This window comes from Lissotriton vulgaris, chromosome 9, assembly GCF_964263255.1.
Source record: "Lissotriton vulgaris chromosome 9, aLisVul1.2, whole genome shotgun sequence".
NCBI lineage: Eukaryota > Metazoa > Chordata > Amphibia > Caudata > Salamandridae > Lissotriton > Lissotriton vulgaris.
Genome location: NC_141697.1, coordinates 280424673 through 280441979, shown reverse-complemented (window position 1 = coordinate 280441979; position 17307 = coordinate 280424673). Strand labels below are relative to the sequence as shown.

Genomic DNA, 17307 nt, shown 5'->3' with positions numbered 1-17307 from the left:
TTAAGTTGTATCAACATGGGATTGTGCATTTTTAGTAACCTTTGAGATGTTTGAACTAGAAACACATTTTTTTTGTTAAAATTTGCAGATTATGCAGTACATGGTGGATTATGTGGCAAATGCAGCACATCCATAATTATGTAGAAATTGCAGCAGTCCCAAATTTTCATAATTCAGTTGCCCTTAAGGCAGGTGTAGTGCAATTGGATGAGATGTAGTCCTACAGGAACAGTTGGGATCAGGGTAAAAGGGATTTGGTCCAATCAACTCAGTTATGGTTCAGTGTCATAAGGTGTCATCCAATAAGAGGAGGTATGGTTCATTGTAAAGAGGAGCAGTCCAGGAATAGGAGGTACAGGCATGTGGTTCAGCAAGACTGAGATATTGCCTAGCATAGGGGCAATGTGCAGTTCAGTGACAGTGCATATGGAGCCGTGCGTGGAGGTGTTTGAAGGGAGTTCCCTATGTAAGAAGGGGTGGCTCAGTGGCATGATTAGTGGTCCAGCAACAGGAGGAGTGATTGAGTGATCAAAATGGTGTCTAGTACTGGAGGTAACAGATTGAACGCAAGAAAACTCTGATCACAACCACTATTCTGCACAGACACAGCATGTGATCTTGGGTTACTCGTTCCTGCCTCAGTTAAACACCAGTTATCGCAAGCAACTGCGTTCCATTTAGCGTCCCATCATCCACGTGTACATTTTAATTATTACGTGCATAATAACATAGCATCCGATTCGCAATTGTCCAATTACAGCAGCTAATCCATAGGATTTGCATTTTGCAGGTAGAGTTAATGAAGTCTGCCGGGGCTCAGTAACACATTCCCAATTCCACATCTTTCTTTAATAAGTATTTCATATTAGTATTTAAGTAGTAATCCGCTTTATGATGTAACAGTCTAGTCAGCGCTCTGTACCGTGTGAATACTGCCACGGCCAAAACTAGAACCTAATAATACAGCTATATGGTGGTGGTAGGGAGGGGAGGGGCTTTAAGAGCTGGTGGGCCACAGAAGAACTGTATATTCAGATTCCTTATTATGAACTATAAATAATTTTATATGACCCAAATTGTATGAGATATGGTGTTTGTGACACAGGCAGCCTTCAATAGTATCAGCACATAACACAGTAACAACAACAGCGTCAAAAGCATTACATGAATGACGATTTCATATGATTTGCTGCTTAATGTTCAGCATGTTTATCAAAAAGGATGCCCCTGGTAATACAATCATTCTTACCCAATTGAGACTGGTCTGTATGTCATAGATCCCTGACTTTTCATTAAGAGAAAACTATGAGACGAGGTTTTTGCACAGGTTTATAAGAAACACTGTCCACAAATTGCAGGTTAGGCCTAAATGTGTTGCTATTATTTTATTTACCTTCTATGCGCTACCAGACACGGTGGTCAATGGTTACTGTCCTGAAACTATTTCTTTTAAAATAGTTTTTATGCTCTGATTTGACCTACAATAGAGGGGGACAAAGTATAAAGTTTCTGGATTTCACCTGAACCAAGGTTCAGCCTGATGGCGGTGATGATTTTGCGCTACAGGATGTCCAGCCCATTACAGAAGGTGCATCTGGCACTGAAATGTATTTCTGCTACAGTTACTACAATAAAATAGGGGTGGGCGTTAAATGCCGCTCCACAGGCGGAGTTGGTGTAGCTTTGGTGACTTACTCACTTACGCATGTAACACAGAGATCCAAGAAAATTACGCCAACTGCTGCATGGTGAAGCTTTTTCTTGTGAGCGGCTCACCAATGGTAAGTTGGTGAGTGAGAACTGGCATCCCCTAACGTGATTTTTGAGTCCTAGGAGGGCGCTCGGCAAGATTTTCTCAAGACGGGCGGTTGCAACCGTTCATGGTGAGCCGGCTCCAGCTTGAGTAGAAAATCTACATGAGTAACAGCAAAGAAGCTGCGCCCTCTGGCATGCTGAGTGGTGCCACTCTCACCAAATTTGCAGTACAGAGCAAACTTTCGGCACTTAGCCCCTTAAGCGCTGCCGTCGGCCAACGGTTGTCGCAAGCACTACCTTGCCAGTGCTGCACACGACCGTTGGCCGACTGGACAGCGCTCGTTATTCGAACGTTCAGCACTGGGTGCTGAACGTTCGATGCAGCAAAGGGGTTAAAATCAGTGTAAGCAGTGCAACGTACAAAATTCCGCCCGTTTACGAACCTCCTCGGAATCTAGCTGAGTTTTCATGTAACTCCATGGAATTCTACAGAGTGACACTCCGTGAGTTCCACCCACCCCCACAATTAACCACAATCAGCTACTGATGCCCTGGGTTAAAAGTGTGACTTTAAACAAGGGACTGCTAGTGAGGTGAGGTAGCCCATCCACTTTGCGCAACAACTAGCAGGAATGATTTTCTTCTATTGTGAAGGGCCACTAAGGCTGTTACGCTTTTTTAGAGCTTGGCCTGTCACAACATTTTAAAAAGTTAGCAAACTTCAAAGTCTCAGACCTCTGGTTTATATTTGCTGGCGAGTTTTCACATTCCTGTCTTTGACAACCACTTCTAACCAAGAAGTATCATGAAACTAACTCCGGCTAGTATCACAGAGAAAACAATCTCAACTATTTACGAAAGCAGGGTGGGAGAAAATGAGTCCCAACTTAACCGAGTAAAAAAGACAAATAATGCTTATTTGTCTGAATGTACAATTTTAAAGGTGCAGACCACCGGGTCAATCATTGATCACAAAGCTAAAAATAAAGACAGGGCACAAATAACTGACTATATCTAAGATGGCACAACATGTACATGCAATTGTCAAGAGCACCTTCTCTGTGGAATTTAGCCTTTCCGGAAGAGCACACTGTGGGTGGCTATTGCTAAAGCGATTTGCTGTACCAAGATAAAATAAAGTGTGGAAGAAAATAGAACTGTCGGTCACAGAACTGCCACCCACATAAAACTGCAGTGGTTGGCATTGGCATCATAAATTGCACAGAATATATAAACAATTAGTCACAAAACAAATTGTACCAAAGCACACCTCTTGATTTAACCAAAATACAGAACCTGGTATATGTTATCAGTCTAGTTTTGAGTTGAATACTCAGAAAATGGTTCCTGTAATTAGAAAATCTTTTTTTCTTACACTGATTTGTGGGGCTGAACAGCAATGAACCATTATGTTCAAGTATCCTTTTTAAACATCTTCTGAAGCATCGGTGCCATAAAACCTAAATACACATTTATTTAATGGGATGGTGCTTCTAGATTAGACTCGAAAGATGCATTTGAGGTCATAAAATACGTGCTTAAAACATGTATTCGAAATGGCTCTGTGAAATTTGAAAGATTTTCATGATATGTAATCCGCTCAATCCTCATCATAACAAACAAAAATGTGGAGCAAAAGTGAACAAATGAGTCTAATGTGTTAAAAGGTGTTCAGCGTACAACCCCTAGTTCACAAACAAAACAAGCATTGGCAAAGTCAACAGGTTTGAGGTTTGTATGGTGTGTGTATCTGAGTGCACATGCTGAACAAAGGTCAAACTTATTGGCTTTGCAATTCTTGTTTGCCCAGGACACGTTTAGAGAAAAGCATCTGAAAAATGGACACTAAAGGAAAAAAAAGATTATTTATTTTCTATAGCATCCATTTTGCCAGGTCGCTCGCCCACAGATTATAAACTGGCAGCCGTCTTGGAAAGGTAAAATAGTACAAGAGGATAAAAAACTCTGTTTCAAGATGGCCGCTAGGTTTATAAAGAGTTGGCAAGTATTGCTGCAGCACTGTGGCGCAAGAGTTGGCAAAAGCATCATAAAAAGGGATTCTACAGAGGCTAAAACAAACTTTTTACTGTAGAATCAATTTTTTATACATTTTTATAGGTGCCTGCTCTACAGTGCTGACTGATTTCAGATGTAAAATAACCACTTTTGCATCTCAATGTAGGCAGAAGAACACAGCCCATCTGATCTGCCAATCGAAAAGGGGGGAGACTAAAATAGTGCACTGGGCTGAAGATGTGACTGATAATGTCTCAAGACAATGGCTGAGATTCTGAAGCAAAGTAAGTCAATGGCTGAAGGAGGCTGAATTAAAGCCTCTAAAGTAAGCATGGAAAACAGTATGTTGGCCAAGAACGGCACAAGCGCAATACACATAAAACTAAAAAACTGTGATCGAAAACCAGATTAGGACTCATGCAGATGTCCTGCTTTGACAAAAAACACTCTGCATATGACAGTTGTATTAAGTAGTCCTATACGCATACACATGACAACCAATCCGAACACAGCTACCACAAGTAAGGTACATACGCCATCTAAATCTGTGTATTTGGAATCTATCAAAAGCTCAAATTAATTTTAAGAGGTCTAAATAAGGAGCGTTGACCTAGGCCTTGATGGTGCCCGATTACTAAGGGCACTTACTATTATAGTAAATGCACTTGCCGTTTAGTGTTCTTTAAATGGCTCTGGTGCCTGTTATTTAAGCATGAGTAAGACTTAGCAAAAAGGTACAGATAAAAAAATACTAACTTAGATAAGGACTAAGGCTGTCAGGGCTCCCACACCATGTAATTCTATTCTGTCTGAATTCTTTCTGAAACGTTGCAGGTTTCTCTGTGCAAATACTAAGAACATAGATGAAGGCACGCGCGCGTACCCTTCCCCGGATGTAGACATGTGCTTAATGGAGGTATCGCTTTTTCATTAGCTCTCCTCGGAACTCCGCCATCTCTGTTAAGGTCATAATTGGTTATTGGCATTCTATTTCCCATTTGGATAAACCTTAGCTACTGGCCCTAAAAAGCCACACATGAGGTACACTGTGGATGAAGAAGAGATTGATTGCTCACCTTCCATGGGTGACCAGAATTAAGGCATGAATGAATGAATGAATGAAGGACTTCATTAGAAAGTTGTGTATATATCTCGCACGTGACGGGGCTGATGGCTCACTGGTTATTATGCACTAGAAAGGATGGCCAGAATGGGGATTAATTGTGGAAGGGATTTAAATAACGTGTAACGTAAAGTTGCGATGTGACTGCGTGAGGGTCACATAAAGGCTGGGAGTAAAACGGGGCAGTCTTGTTGGACGATAGAAGGTTTTGAAGTATACCGGTTGCCACGTGACAAGAAAGGAAGGATGATTGCAGGATACTAAATAACAGGTGACAAGAAGCAGCCAAGGAGAGTTTATAGAATGCCAGTCACGTGACAGGAAGTGGCAAAGGCAACCTGTACAACCTGTCAGGTGACAGGAAGTCGTGAAGACAGACAGAAGGGCATGACACAGATGGGTATCGATCAATGTTAATATATGAAAGAAGTCTGTGGCGGCTCCTCTGCTAAGGCGAAGGAGCGTTGCCCCACTGTGCAAAAAGGAAAAATAAAATGACAACAATGTATCATTATTTTATTTTCCTGATTGCAGGCAGTCAGTGGCCTGTGTGGGGGCCGGGGCAGGCCAGAGCAGGGGAGGAGTGGTTTTCACTCCCAAAGCGGGGCTGACCAATTAGTTCATGCGCACTTTGCATGTTCCTACCAGGCTGCATTACACAGCCTGGTCAGGAACATGCACAGGCTCAAAGTTTGAGTCTGAGCGACGATCCACGGTGCTCAGATCAATCACAACACTGCACTGGAGACCAGAAGAAGAAGAGGACGCAGGGGAGGCGGCGACTGGCCGGTCGTTCTAAGGTAATTTTTTTTTTGTTAATTAACCCCCCCCCCCCTCCCTCCCACCACCCCCATCCGGTAGCAGTCGCTATTGAAGGAAAGTAATCAAATTTGGAAGTAGAATTGTGGACATGAGATGGAAAGTAATTGAGATGGGAGAATACTTTATTCTACTTCTTAAATACACAGTAAATACAGTGGCCAGTCAGAATGTTAACTGGGACAAGGATCACTTCCTCTGCTTCGGGCTTGGCTAAAGCATCAGACTGGAGGTTACCAAAACGCCCTTTCAGGGACTGAAAGCATATACATTGTTCGAGTGCCACATATGAGACAAACATTAATAACATTCAAAACACAGCTCAAAGGAAAACTTGTTATTCTCTCTCATCAGTATGTTCAGCTCTTGAGCCATCCACTGCATAGCCACCTTGTTGGACGGAATACCACTCTGTAAAATTACATTTGTCTGTAGTCACACATATATTTTGCTTGGGAAATGGCCCTTACAACGGAGGCAGAGCCAGGCGTGCCGTTTTCCCACAAGCGCAACCATGCTTGCCTTAACCATGCATATGTATGGTTAAAGTCAGTACACAGTCTAGATGCGTGGATGGGCAGGAAGGGGAAGAATCGGTAACAAACGTGGACTGGTAAGTGGGGCTGGGGTGGGTTTTGTTGGTGGGGTAGTTGTGGGGTAGTTAGAGCTCTGGCATCGGGGTTGCTTATAGGGCAGGAGGATGGGTTTTTAGGGCTGGGGGCAAGGGGGGTTGGGGTAGTTTTGGGTTTGAGGGATAGGGTCTTTTTTAGGGCTTGCGGGGGGTCCGGCTGTTTTTAGGGCTGAGGCCAGGAGTTTAGGGGTCAGGGCAGGGCTGTCAAGTAGTTTTAGGTTTTAGGGATGGGTAGTTTTTAGGGCTCTGGGGGGTCGGATACTTTATAGGAGGTGGCTGGGGTATGATCTTCACCACACATCCCTTTATGAATCATGCCTTTAACACAAAATTGCGTGGTAAAGGCATGCGTGGTAAAGGCATGCGTTGGTCAGATGCATTCATTGCTAGGACTGTAGAGGCATGTATGGTTTAGCCATGCATGCCTCTGTGATACAAACATTTTGCGTCTATCATCCGCCAGTGTGCTTGCTGATAACAGTGCAGTATTTCCAGTATGAGTAAGTTCTCAGTACCTGATACCAATTATTATCTTAAACTTATAAAGACAAAGCCAGACCTATTGTCTTTGGCAGTTCTCGTTAAATGTCTGAGTCCTTCAGCAGCAGTTATCTGGAGTCCCCTCAGCCTCCTGTAATACCTGGCACAGGGTTCTCAGAATCAAGGGCCAATCTACAGGTCTCGCCGACGGCGAGAGACCCACTGTTATACTGGTAGAAAATAACACCTCCCAGACCTGGGCACATATCACCCAGAAAACTCTGCTCTTCAATGATGTACAGAACAATCAATTTGAAGGAAAGATTAAAGATTGGTAGAATTTTACAGTAGCTTCAGATAAGCCTTCCTACTTCTGTAGAGCTGCTTCAACCACTTTGATCTTCTTTGGCTTGCTCACTACTTTGTGCTATTGTAGCACCATATCAATTACAAACCTTGGTCACTCCACATTTCCAGGATTGACTGAGCAAGTATTTGACTGCCAATATATTTAAAATGTAAGCAAGATGAACTACAAGATGCACTCAATTGAACTGCATGTACCATAGGGCACTAAGGGAGGACCAGTGCAACGGATCTAAGAAGATCAATCGCATCCTGGAAGACATAAATGAGGGATCCTTCCGAGTAGTTTGGAAGTAAGCTCTGGAAGCCTGACCAGATTGGATGCGCAACATTTTGTTTAATATTTCACCACATTAATATGTAAACAGCATATATGCAACACCCACCCCCACATGGAACAAATACACTTCTATGAAGATTGACAAAAAATACAAAACACATGTCAGGAGATTTCCAGAATATTCAGTTGTAAATTACATTTTGCAAGCTGAGTAAGCTGAACTGCAAAAAAATTGAATAGTGAATACAAGAATCCACATCAAAATGTATTGCAGAGGGCTGGTGTGTTATGCAAGATTGAGTATTACACTCTGTGAGATCTCCAGCAACAGAAGAACTTGGCTCTTTAAGCAACAAACACCCTTAGTCATTTTCCTGGACCTGGCACAGAATGAGGGGGGTGTTTTGATTGATGAACAATTATTTATGGCATGCTGTGATCCAACAACTAATAATGTCATCAGCTTACATATAATGAATACCACATCTATTTTATTTTCCCCTGGCTATCTCCCTTTTGTTAATGAACATCTCCAAGTTATGAAAAATTTGAGGCGTTGAAATGGAACCTATGTACCCTCAATCAACATTATCTTCATGTATTATCCTCATAGATGTATAACAGTTTATCGTATGGCCTGAAAATGTACATTAGCCCAAACATTTCTAGAACTTGCAGGCAGTCTGTCCATTTTAACCTGTTCCCTGTGCACGTCGACCAACGGCCGTCACGATCACTACCTCGCTAGTGCTGCGCACGTCCGTTGGCCGATGCAGCCCGGCCTACTCATTAAAACTCCCGCACCGCGGCGGAATTCACGCCGTGGTTAAGGAGTTAAAGGATCACTAGAGCCAGGAAAGTCTAAAGGCCTGATTACGAGTTTGGCAGATGGGATCCTCCGACACAAACATGATGGATATCCCCCCACAGACTTACAAGTTCCATAGGATATAATAAGACTGTAATTAGGCGGACGGGATATCCGTCACGTTTGTAACGGAGTTACCCTGTCCGACGCTCTCGTAATCAGGCCCTTAGTCACATGTCAGGCAAAACAAACTTTAAGATGGCTCTTTCCTGAACATACAGCCGTACAGGGGCCCTCTAGATCAGGGGTCCCCAAACCGGTCCTGGAGGGCCGGATCCATGCCAGATTTTTAAAATAACTACATGTATCTCAATGGGGATATCCCAAAAATCTGGCATGGATCCGGCCCTCCAGGACCGGTTTGGAGACCCCTGCTCTAGATTATTAGTTAGTCTGCTAGGACTAACCCTGAAAAGGAACAACATAAAATCATAACAACCGACAGATAGAACAATGAGAAACATTCTACTTTAAACACAGACATTTTCAAGAGCGACTTGAACGTTTCAGACAATGAGAATAATGAAACATAAAAGCTCTACCTTTACTTCGACCTAGAGAAATGCAGGTTTGGCAATCCGACAAAATGGAAAACAGGTGAGACATCCGTCATGGTAGAGCAAAGGGAACAAAAACAAAACAAAAAAAGAGGAAAAAAGCCCAAGAGGAAGGATAACAAAATCAGACTTTGCACACAGACAAAATAAATGCAAACATTAAATAAATGCAAAAGAAAAGCGCGCACACACAAAAGCATGGCAACACACAACGCAAAAAGCACACCAAAGCGAACAAGGCATTTGATAAGAAAAAATGTTTCCAACCGGAGGAAATGGCGGCAAACAAACCTGGTGCTTTAACGGTGTGTGTGACGTGGCAAACGCAGGCAATGCATAGTTTGAGGTTTTTTTTTGTACTGGTGAGAACGCACACACTGAAGGCAAGTCGATGCTATGCTTTCGTGCTAGAATTCCTACATAACATTACATGCATGATCACTTAAAAGCAATACCATGCAAAGTCAAGGCATATAGATAGAAGAGAGAGAGGGGAAGCAGAAAATAGAACAGAGTTGAGATTTTAAGGGGGCAGTTGGAAGAAAATGAAAGAAGCTGCATACAGGCTTTTATCTACCTGCTGGCACCTTGAAACGGGACGTCTGTGTCCTTAACGAAGCACGACCTGATGGGACATTGGAGTGGGAAAACCCATTGGACCAAACAAATAGTTTTAAGATTGGCTAAAATCAGCCTGGTGGAACACTGGAGAAAGAATATTTAACTGGACTACAGGATCAATGGATGGCTCTTTGATTGGCCACTAGAGGCGTTACTGAATGCTTACAACTTTGGATGTCTACTTATCAATAATGAAGCTAATGGGAGGATGAAGGGAAATGCAGTGCTATGATTGGGTAATTGTAAGCAGCAAGCCGGTTCAGATGACATGACTATTTCATGATTGGCTATGATGGGAAGAATTGCATGTTGCTAAATGTGCATTCCTGGGAAAAATCCAGAGTCGAGAGTCGCAAATTCTGACAATAAGCAAGTGGCGGAGTTCAATCTATTAGCTGACTAATGCCACTTGCAGCCTTTAGTACAGGGCCTGCAAGACCATGACATCTTCTACCTAATCAACCCCAACCATATATTTAACAGGTGCAAACCAGTCCATCTGGGCCCTTATTGGCAGACATATCGCTGAGTGGGACTTCCCTTCAAGGAGGGCTTCGTTTCCTTCCTTCTCAAGACTGGTGATGCTTGAGACTCCGTCACATCTGACAAATGAGTGCTTAACAGGTGCAGCCTCTGGAGAGGATTTGGGGACTATGGAGAAAGCACCAAAGGGTTTGTGCGAGAATATCAGGGTCAAACTACTTGTGGCGAGTTAGGCAATTTGTATAAGTACAGTGACCACGGATATTACAATGGAGGAGCAATTACTGTATATTCCACAGGGACTCAGGAGAGCTGGAAAGCCCAAAGAGATTAGGTGAAACTGTCTAATACCTGCAGCTGCCTCTTTATTATTTCACTGTTTTATTAGTACTAAATAAAAAAGAAAATCAATAAATGTGTTATAAGATAGTGCTGTCTCATCCTCAACTGTCTGGAAGTTCCTTACTTGGCTTGTTATTTGGGGAAAAAAGAACTTTCTGAGCATTCACGTAATATACTAATAAGCACATAGTGTATTCCTATTGAAGCCTGTCCAATGACTGGGAATGACATTTTTAGCAAACAGCAAGTTTAGAGACAGAACCCTTTTATCCTTCTGACTGGTATAGCAGAGGGACCCCAATGCCTCACGGCTGCCACCTATAATGTCAATTCCAGAAGTTGACAAAGGAACGATGCGTTAAAGACCATGTCTATTCTATGTGCTTAGTTTTCTCTCAAGACAGTAAGGTTTTACCTTTATGTGACACCTTCATTGCATTTGGTATTTTTAAAGATCTCAAAATACAATAGGATATTAGGGACCTGAAGATAACAGAGAACATGCATGTGTCAATTAACTTTTTTTTTTATCTGTTCCTGAACTCAAGTAAGTTACTAACCACTCTAATAATTGGTTTATATTTATAAGCTGTCTACACCATAACCATCAGTGATTGGATGATTTCTTGGTGGGACTATTCATAAACAGCAGGACGTCGCCCGTCTAGTACTTGGGTCTGAATATTGGGCATTAACCTACTCTGCGCTGCCACATTTGCATTCCAGCAGGTCCTAAAGGGTTAACTGCTGCATCAGAAAGATAAATCATTCTACCATGATATGCACTTACTTGGGGCGGGCTCTGATGAGGTGGGATTTGAGCCATGACAAGATTTTCATTTTGCTTTAAATCATTTGGATCTGGAGAAGGACACCAGCTGTGAATGGATGTTGCTGAGGTCAACTGCTGTCAATCAACCAAGAGGCCAATCAAAGGATTGAGAAAGGCAGAGTTTAAGGGGCTATTAATGAGCATTGAGCACCCAGTGACTGAGCATCTCATCAAATCTGTATTCCCAAATGATGGCTTTTCTTGCAAGCACCTCATTAGAACCCTTTGCTGCATAGTGGAAAGCAGCCAAGGTGTCATAATGTATGTGCACACCTTTATTTATGGTAATCTGTATTTGTTCAAGGCCAGTGGAAACAACTGTGGTCCAATAAAACACGTTATTGGACTGATGTATACAAACAAACTTCCATTCACCCTTGTAGCAACACAGTGCAAAGGGCAAATGATGTTTGTCCTAGCACAGGCTAAAGATAACTTGAAGTTGCCTAGGGGAGAAAACAGGTGTTCCACTCACAAGTCTTATGAAATGATATTGAGTATCACTGCACCTTGCCCTCTGGTTCTGGTTGAATACCACTGTTCATAACTTAAGACCGCGTGGCATAAACAACATACGCAGGCCTGCAGAGTGTAATACCCATGTTATCGGCATGATCTGGAGTCTGAGCCTCGCCTAATAGTCAACAGTGATAATAAACCATATATCACACTTGTTTCTACCTAGATAACTCCCTATTGCTATCTAGTAAGACAGACTTCAGCTTCTCCATCGATTGTGCAGCTCTCTCTGCCATAGCTCGAATGATGGCGACACCATTTCTAATTTATTTCCTCCTTACTTAAGATCAAGCCTGGCTGTTTTAAAAGGTCTGCAACCCGTAAAATGCAGGAACGTTCAGGGGAAATCTAGGAATTGTACTGACTCTTTCCCCGAGCCCATATAGTCTACTTAAAAGCAAAAACTTGCATACCCTAAAAATATATTTGTAATACTGTTCATTTGATACAATAGAAAGCAATAATGCGCTCCTGAATGGGCCTGTTATATAAAAACAGGAAGAACTCTTTGGCACTGCAAAAACAGAACACGCTGCCCTAGGCAGTACTTAGCTCCCTGGGGGGCACCCTAAATCAGGCACTTGAGCCTTTTATGGTTTTTTAAGTGGTGCGCATATCCAAAATGCGCTTTGTAATCGAAAAACAAAAATATGTTTGTGTTCACGCTGCTTCTCCGCCCCAATTTTGAGATCTATTTTCCCTCTCTCTCTCTCTCTCTCCTCTCAGATCACAAATTGACTTGATTTTTCTATTTCTCTTCGGAATGCCTGGGGTAACAAAAATATATACATATAAAGGTGGACGGTGGCAGCATGGAAAAAAAACCATGCCAATTCCAATCATTAAATGACGTCAAATTATGGAAGTGCAGATATAAACTGAAGTGTTTAAAAACCATTGAACGTGCAAACTAAACTTAGAATGGCCAAGGTTTGTGTCCTAGGGGACATTGGAGATGAAAAGGGCAGCATAGCAGGGTTAGAGGACAGAAGTAGCAATGGGCCTACCTTGTTCTCCCATCATCAGATGCGAAAGGCCTTTTTGGAAGAGGAGGAGCAGCAGCACAGCCGGGTGAAGAGAGAGTAGGAAAGAAAAAGAGAGAGAGAGAGAGTGAGGCAAAAATCCAGCTTACAATACCACCTGGGGGGCATTGTAGGGCTCCATGGCTTGGGAACATGCCAAGCCTGAGCCCTGATTTCACACAGTTTGACCAAGCTTCCACCTAGGCCAAGAAAGCTTGTTTTTCTATATTAAAGTGAAAAGGGTTTAGGAGAGAAGAGGGAGGGAGGTTGGGGGTTAGGGTGGTATTTTTTTCACTGATGACATTTACTGGCTGAGCTGAATTTCCCATGTGTATTTGTTCCTAAAATGCTGTTCCCATGAGTCACATATAGGTCCTAATTTATGAGGTTTTACTGTAGGGCAGCGCTGCAGGCCTCCCTGCTTCACTGCACTACGGTAAAAAAAAGGCCAGGAATACGCCATATCTATTAGATACGGAGCATTCCTGTCCTTTTCCCCTTCGCCAGCGCACAATGGTCTGCTGTGCGCCAACGCAGACACCTTTACACCATGGTGCAAGGGTGCCTGCTTGGAGGGGATGATTGTTTTTATGCAGGAAGGGACACCTTCCTGCCAAAAACAATCACAAGAAGCTTTCTATTTTTTTCTGCAGCACACATAGAAAAAGGAAAAAAACGAGGAGAAATAAAGATATTTCTCCTAGTTGTTCCTCCCTTATGCCTCCCTTGGTGAGGCATACGTTTTTGGAGCTGTCCCAGATTTGCGATTTCTCGTAAATATGGGACAGTGTCAAAATGCCATGGATGTTGCTGGGAATGCCCCCATAGCACCCATTGCACGCCCCTTTTACGCAGAAAACTGCTTTAACTCCTTGCATGCTCATGACGGAGCCGCTCCGTCATGAGCATCGGTTGAGCTGTGCTCATGACGGAGCGGTTCCGTCATGGCCCGCTCGGCGCACCTGCGCGGTGCGAATTCCGCGCCTGCGCTGGATGTTCCATTGAGCGGGCGGGCCATGACGAAACCGCTCCATCATGAGCACAGCTCAACCGCGGCTCGTGACGGAGCCGCTCCGTCACGAGCATGCGAGCGCCGCTCGCCCCCCCCGCCCCCCTAGCGCTGCGACGGAATTGCCGCCGCAGCGAAGGGGTTAAAGGGTACAATATTTGGGGGCAGCAGCGGGTAAAAAAAGTGGCTTAGTGGTGCCTCGTAAATATGGAGCAGGCCTCTGCGCCACGGAACATCACAAAAAGTGACATTCCAACGGCGCAAGGGGCCTCATAAATGAGGCCCAATTTTTTATTATGCACGCAAAGTCTTGCGTCAATTACAATTATTGCCCTACCTGTAGATCACAGAGTTTTCTGTATTAGGTACATTTATACCCTCACATATTCTTTTATACAAATTGGCAATAGCCACACTCCAGTGGTAGTTGGCACTGAAAGCAGATGTGAAATTTTATCAAACGCTAACTTTAAAATGGTTTCACTGGCAATTTACAACTGGGTTGATGTGGCTGATCTTTTCTCTGTGTCAAAACAAGTTAAAAATGGCACAAATGTTCAGTTATTAACATGAATGCTGTATGCAGAAATCTGCGTGAACTGATGGAGGTATTCTTAATTTCCTTGAGAAGTGTGTGAGAGAAAAACTTTGTCACTTCGAGCACCCCTAGTCAGACCCACTTTTCCCAGCCCATGTTCAAACCTGGGTGTTTCATAAGGTTGCTCACATAATTTCTTCAGCTTGTACCTGAACTGAAGAGGTCTATCCTTGCTATTGGTTGTGCGTGGATGCTGACATATCACCATGACAAGGGTTTTCATGCGAGACCTAAGCCCTGTGGTGGAGTTAGCAGCATGTCAGGCATCTGTGAGGCACTGTTCTGCACTGAAACCTCTTGCTCTCCAAGTTGGCCTGCAAAGCTCCATTCACAGATCAATGTGGTCATTAGGCCTGGGCGAAATGTAAATCATGGTAGGGGAATTCGCAAAATTTCAGGAATTTCATGCTAAGCAACATTTCTAAACTTACACCATTATTGTATAATTGCACCACTGTTTGTGCAAAATTATAGCGCTGTAGTGCAGGAACAATGCAAACACGTAGACTGTGGGTGGCTTTTGTTCATGGCACTAGTGCTTTTAGTGCAAATTTTGCCACGCAAAATTCGCCCTCATGTCAAATATTGAAGTGAGGATGCATTCCGCGCAAAAATTCATCACTGCATGATGAATTTTCATTTTACGTAACTATGCGTTACTTTCTCAAAAATAACATGAGTTTCCCACAGCCCTAATGGTCACCCCAATAACAGAATTTGGGGTGAAGAGGGTTAGGGGGTAACGAAGCTTAGGGGACAATATGGGTGGATTTTGGAGCATTCCTCACATAGTCCACATACTTAGCAACTAACACATGCAGAACAGTCTAGTTGTACTTTTAGTTCATTCCTACCGTTTTCTTCTAGGAAGAATCAGTGAGGAACTACTCTCTTTGCTCCCATTTTCTCCAGTGTAGTGTTAGTGCATCTTATGATAATAAACTAATAGACCTTTTCTCCATTCACTCTCCCTCAAGAGACCAGAATTCCCAGGCTATCTTGTTCCACAGGCAGCCCTCGCCCACTGCAACCGGTCTTATAAGAAAGTAAGCGATTTGTCCTTTATTTAAATGTTCTAGAGGTTCATAAACGTAGAAATGACCTCTAAGCATTGCTCATCCCGTTTAGTTAATACTCTAATTTTTAGTACTGATTGCCAAAACAGGGTGAAATATTAGCATTAAATGCCCATCTCCATGTAAACTGCTTACTTGGTGATTTTCTTAATATATTTTCCTACTTTTTCCTGTAAAAATATGTATATGTGCAATACGGGGTGGCTTCGTGATTCTACTACACTCTATTTCTCATACATTTGATTTACATAAACACAGATTTCGTTCTTCCAAACAAAAAACCAATAATGAAGCAAGCCACATAACATCAGACTGGGATCTATCACCTCTAAATCTTATTAATTGGGTGATTGCCATGTCGTGAGTATTGCAAACAAAACAACATCTTCTCAAGGGCCCAGCTTCCTACTCAATTAGGAAACTTCATCTAACACAAAACATAGTCCCCATATTAGAATTCAACCTACAAATAGGAGGATATAAAAACACAGCCGATTATTGCCCATGTCACTGTTTGCATGAAGTTTCATTTAGTTTTTCTTGGTCACAGGGCCAGCTAGAAGTGTGGTCAGCCCTATGCTAACTCAAGAATCCAATCTTACATAACAAAAAGAGCATTAAAACTGAAAATGAACTTACATAAATCAGAAACATGAAAATGTTTGCTACACTGGGCACTGCCTCATACCATGGGGTTTGAACAACATACCAATCTGAGAAAAATCTCATATCACCAGCAAGTTAAAAAAAGCCCTAAAACCTCACCACTTTCTTTATGAATTCAAACCATTACCATAAGAATGTCATTAACTGAAATGAGTGAAACTTGTTTATTACAGAATTTCATAATAGTAAAAAAGAAAGTGTGCAAACAGCTGAAAAAAACGATTGCACCCAGAACTATATGCCGTGCTCTATCCTTCCTGAAATCTTAAAATGTTCTATAGTCCATTAGACGAACCTGCTACTAAGACTGTCTGGGTCAACTTAAAATGTCCCCAACATTTCTATAAGCGATACATTTCCCACACACCTTCCAGTGGAATTGAACATACTTTTCTAAATTTGAGTTGTGAACTATCTGGGAGTGGATGGTGTGAGAAGGAAGGGTATATGAGACATTGGGAGAGACAACGCCTTAATACCAGATCTGGAATCAAGACCTTGCACCGCTCAAATTACAGTGTGGCTCAATTAGGATAGAAAATGTGCATACAAAATCAATCACACATACCACTCTGTCAAAGTTCCCAAAGGGGAACATTGCAATATAAACTGCAAACACACAAAGAAGCAACCTATGGGTCTGTTCTCCTCTGAAACTCGTAGACAATGCCTTTAGGAGCCTTTAAGTAAACATCGCTAATGACATGACACCTCATTTAAGATCTTTGAACCAGCATTCGGAGAAATGTTCCGATCACTGTTAGGTCAAGTGGTTTATAGACTAGGCTTGTGGCGAATTGCCAAGATAAACAAATGGAAGAAAACTAAGTTTTGTTGGATTTAAAAGACCAGGGGACTCAATTGAGGCCTAGAAACAAACAAAAAAGGACAGGAATAAAACAGCATGAGGTTGTTCTTAGAGTGTGGGGACTCTTAAACTGGTGTATATCAGAACACTGTACACAAAACTGCTGTCTTAAATAAATGTCATGTTCTAAATATTGTTTACAAAAATATTATCCAATTGGGTATAGATTTATTTTGTAAATGATGTTTAGGACATGCTATTTATTTCAGGCTGACTATAATATTCTAGCACCATATTCTTATAAAACCCTGACAGAATGATGCCTGTGTCCAGTGGTTATTTCACTGGGGGAGGAGAGGGTGTGAAGGGGCTCCTCTTGTGACCTGGGCCTCTCAGTCCCAGCCAGAGCATTAAGAATTCTGTAATGCATAACATG

General features: G+C 42.5%; 1 protein-coding gene across 23 annotated transcripts in view; it reads right to left on the bottom strand.

Moving 5' to 3' along the window:
• NRXN3 (neurexin 3) overlaps nt 1–17307 on the bottom strand; it is a 2233908-nt gene that overhangs the window by 1983358 nt on the left and 233243 nt on the right. The window contains exon 4 of one of the 23 annotated variants that reach the window (XM_086937585.1): nt 12700–12729. The exons of the other annotated variants lie outside the window; for them this stretch is intronic. Coding sequence (XP_086793711.1) covers nt 12700–12729 — 30 coding nt within the window. The remainder of the gene's footprint in view (nt 1–12699; nt 12730–17307) is intronic. 23 annotated transcript variants of the gene reach the window in all.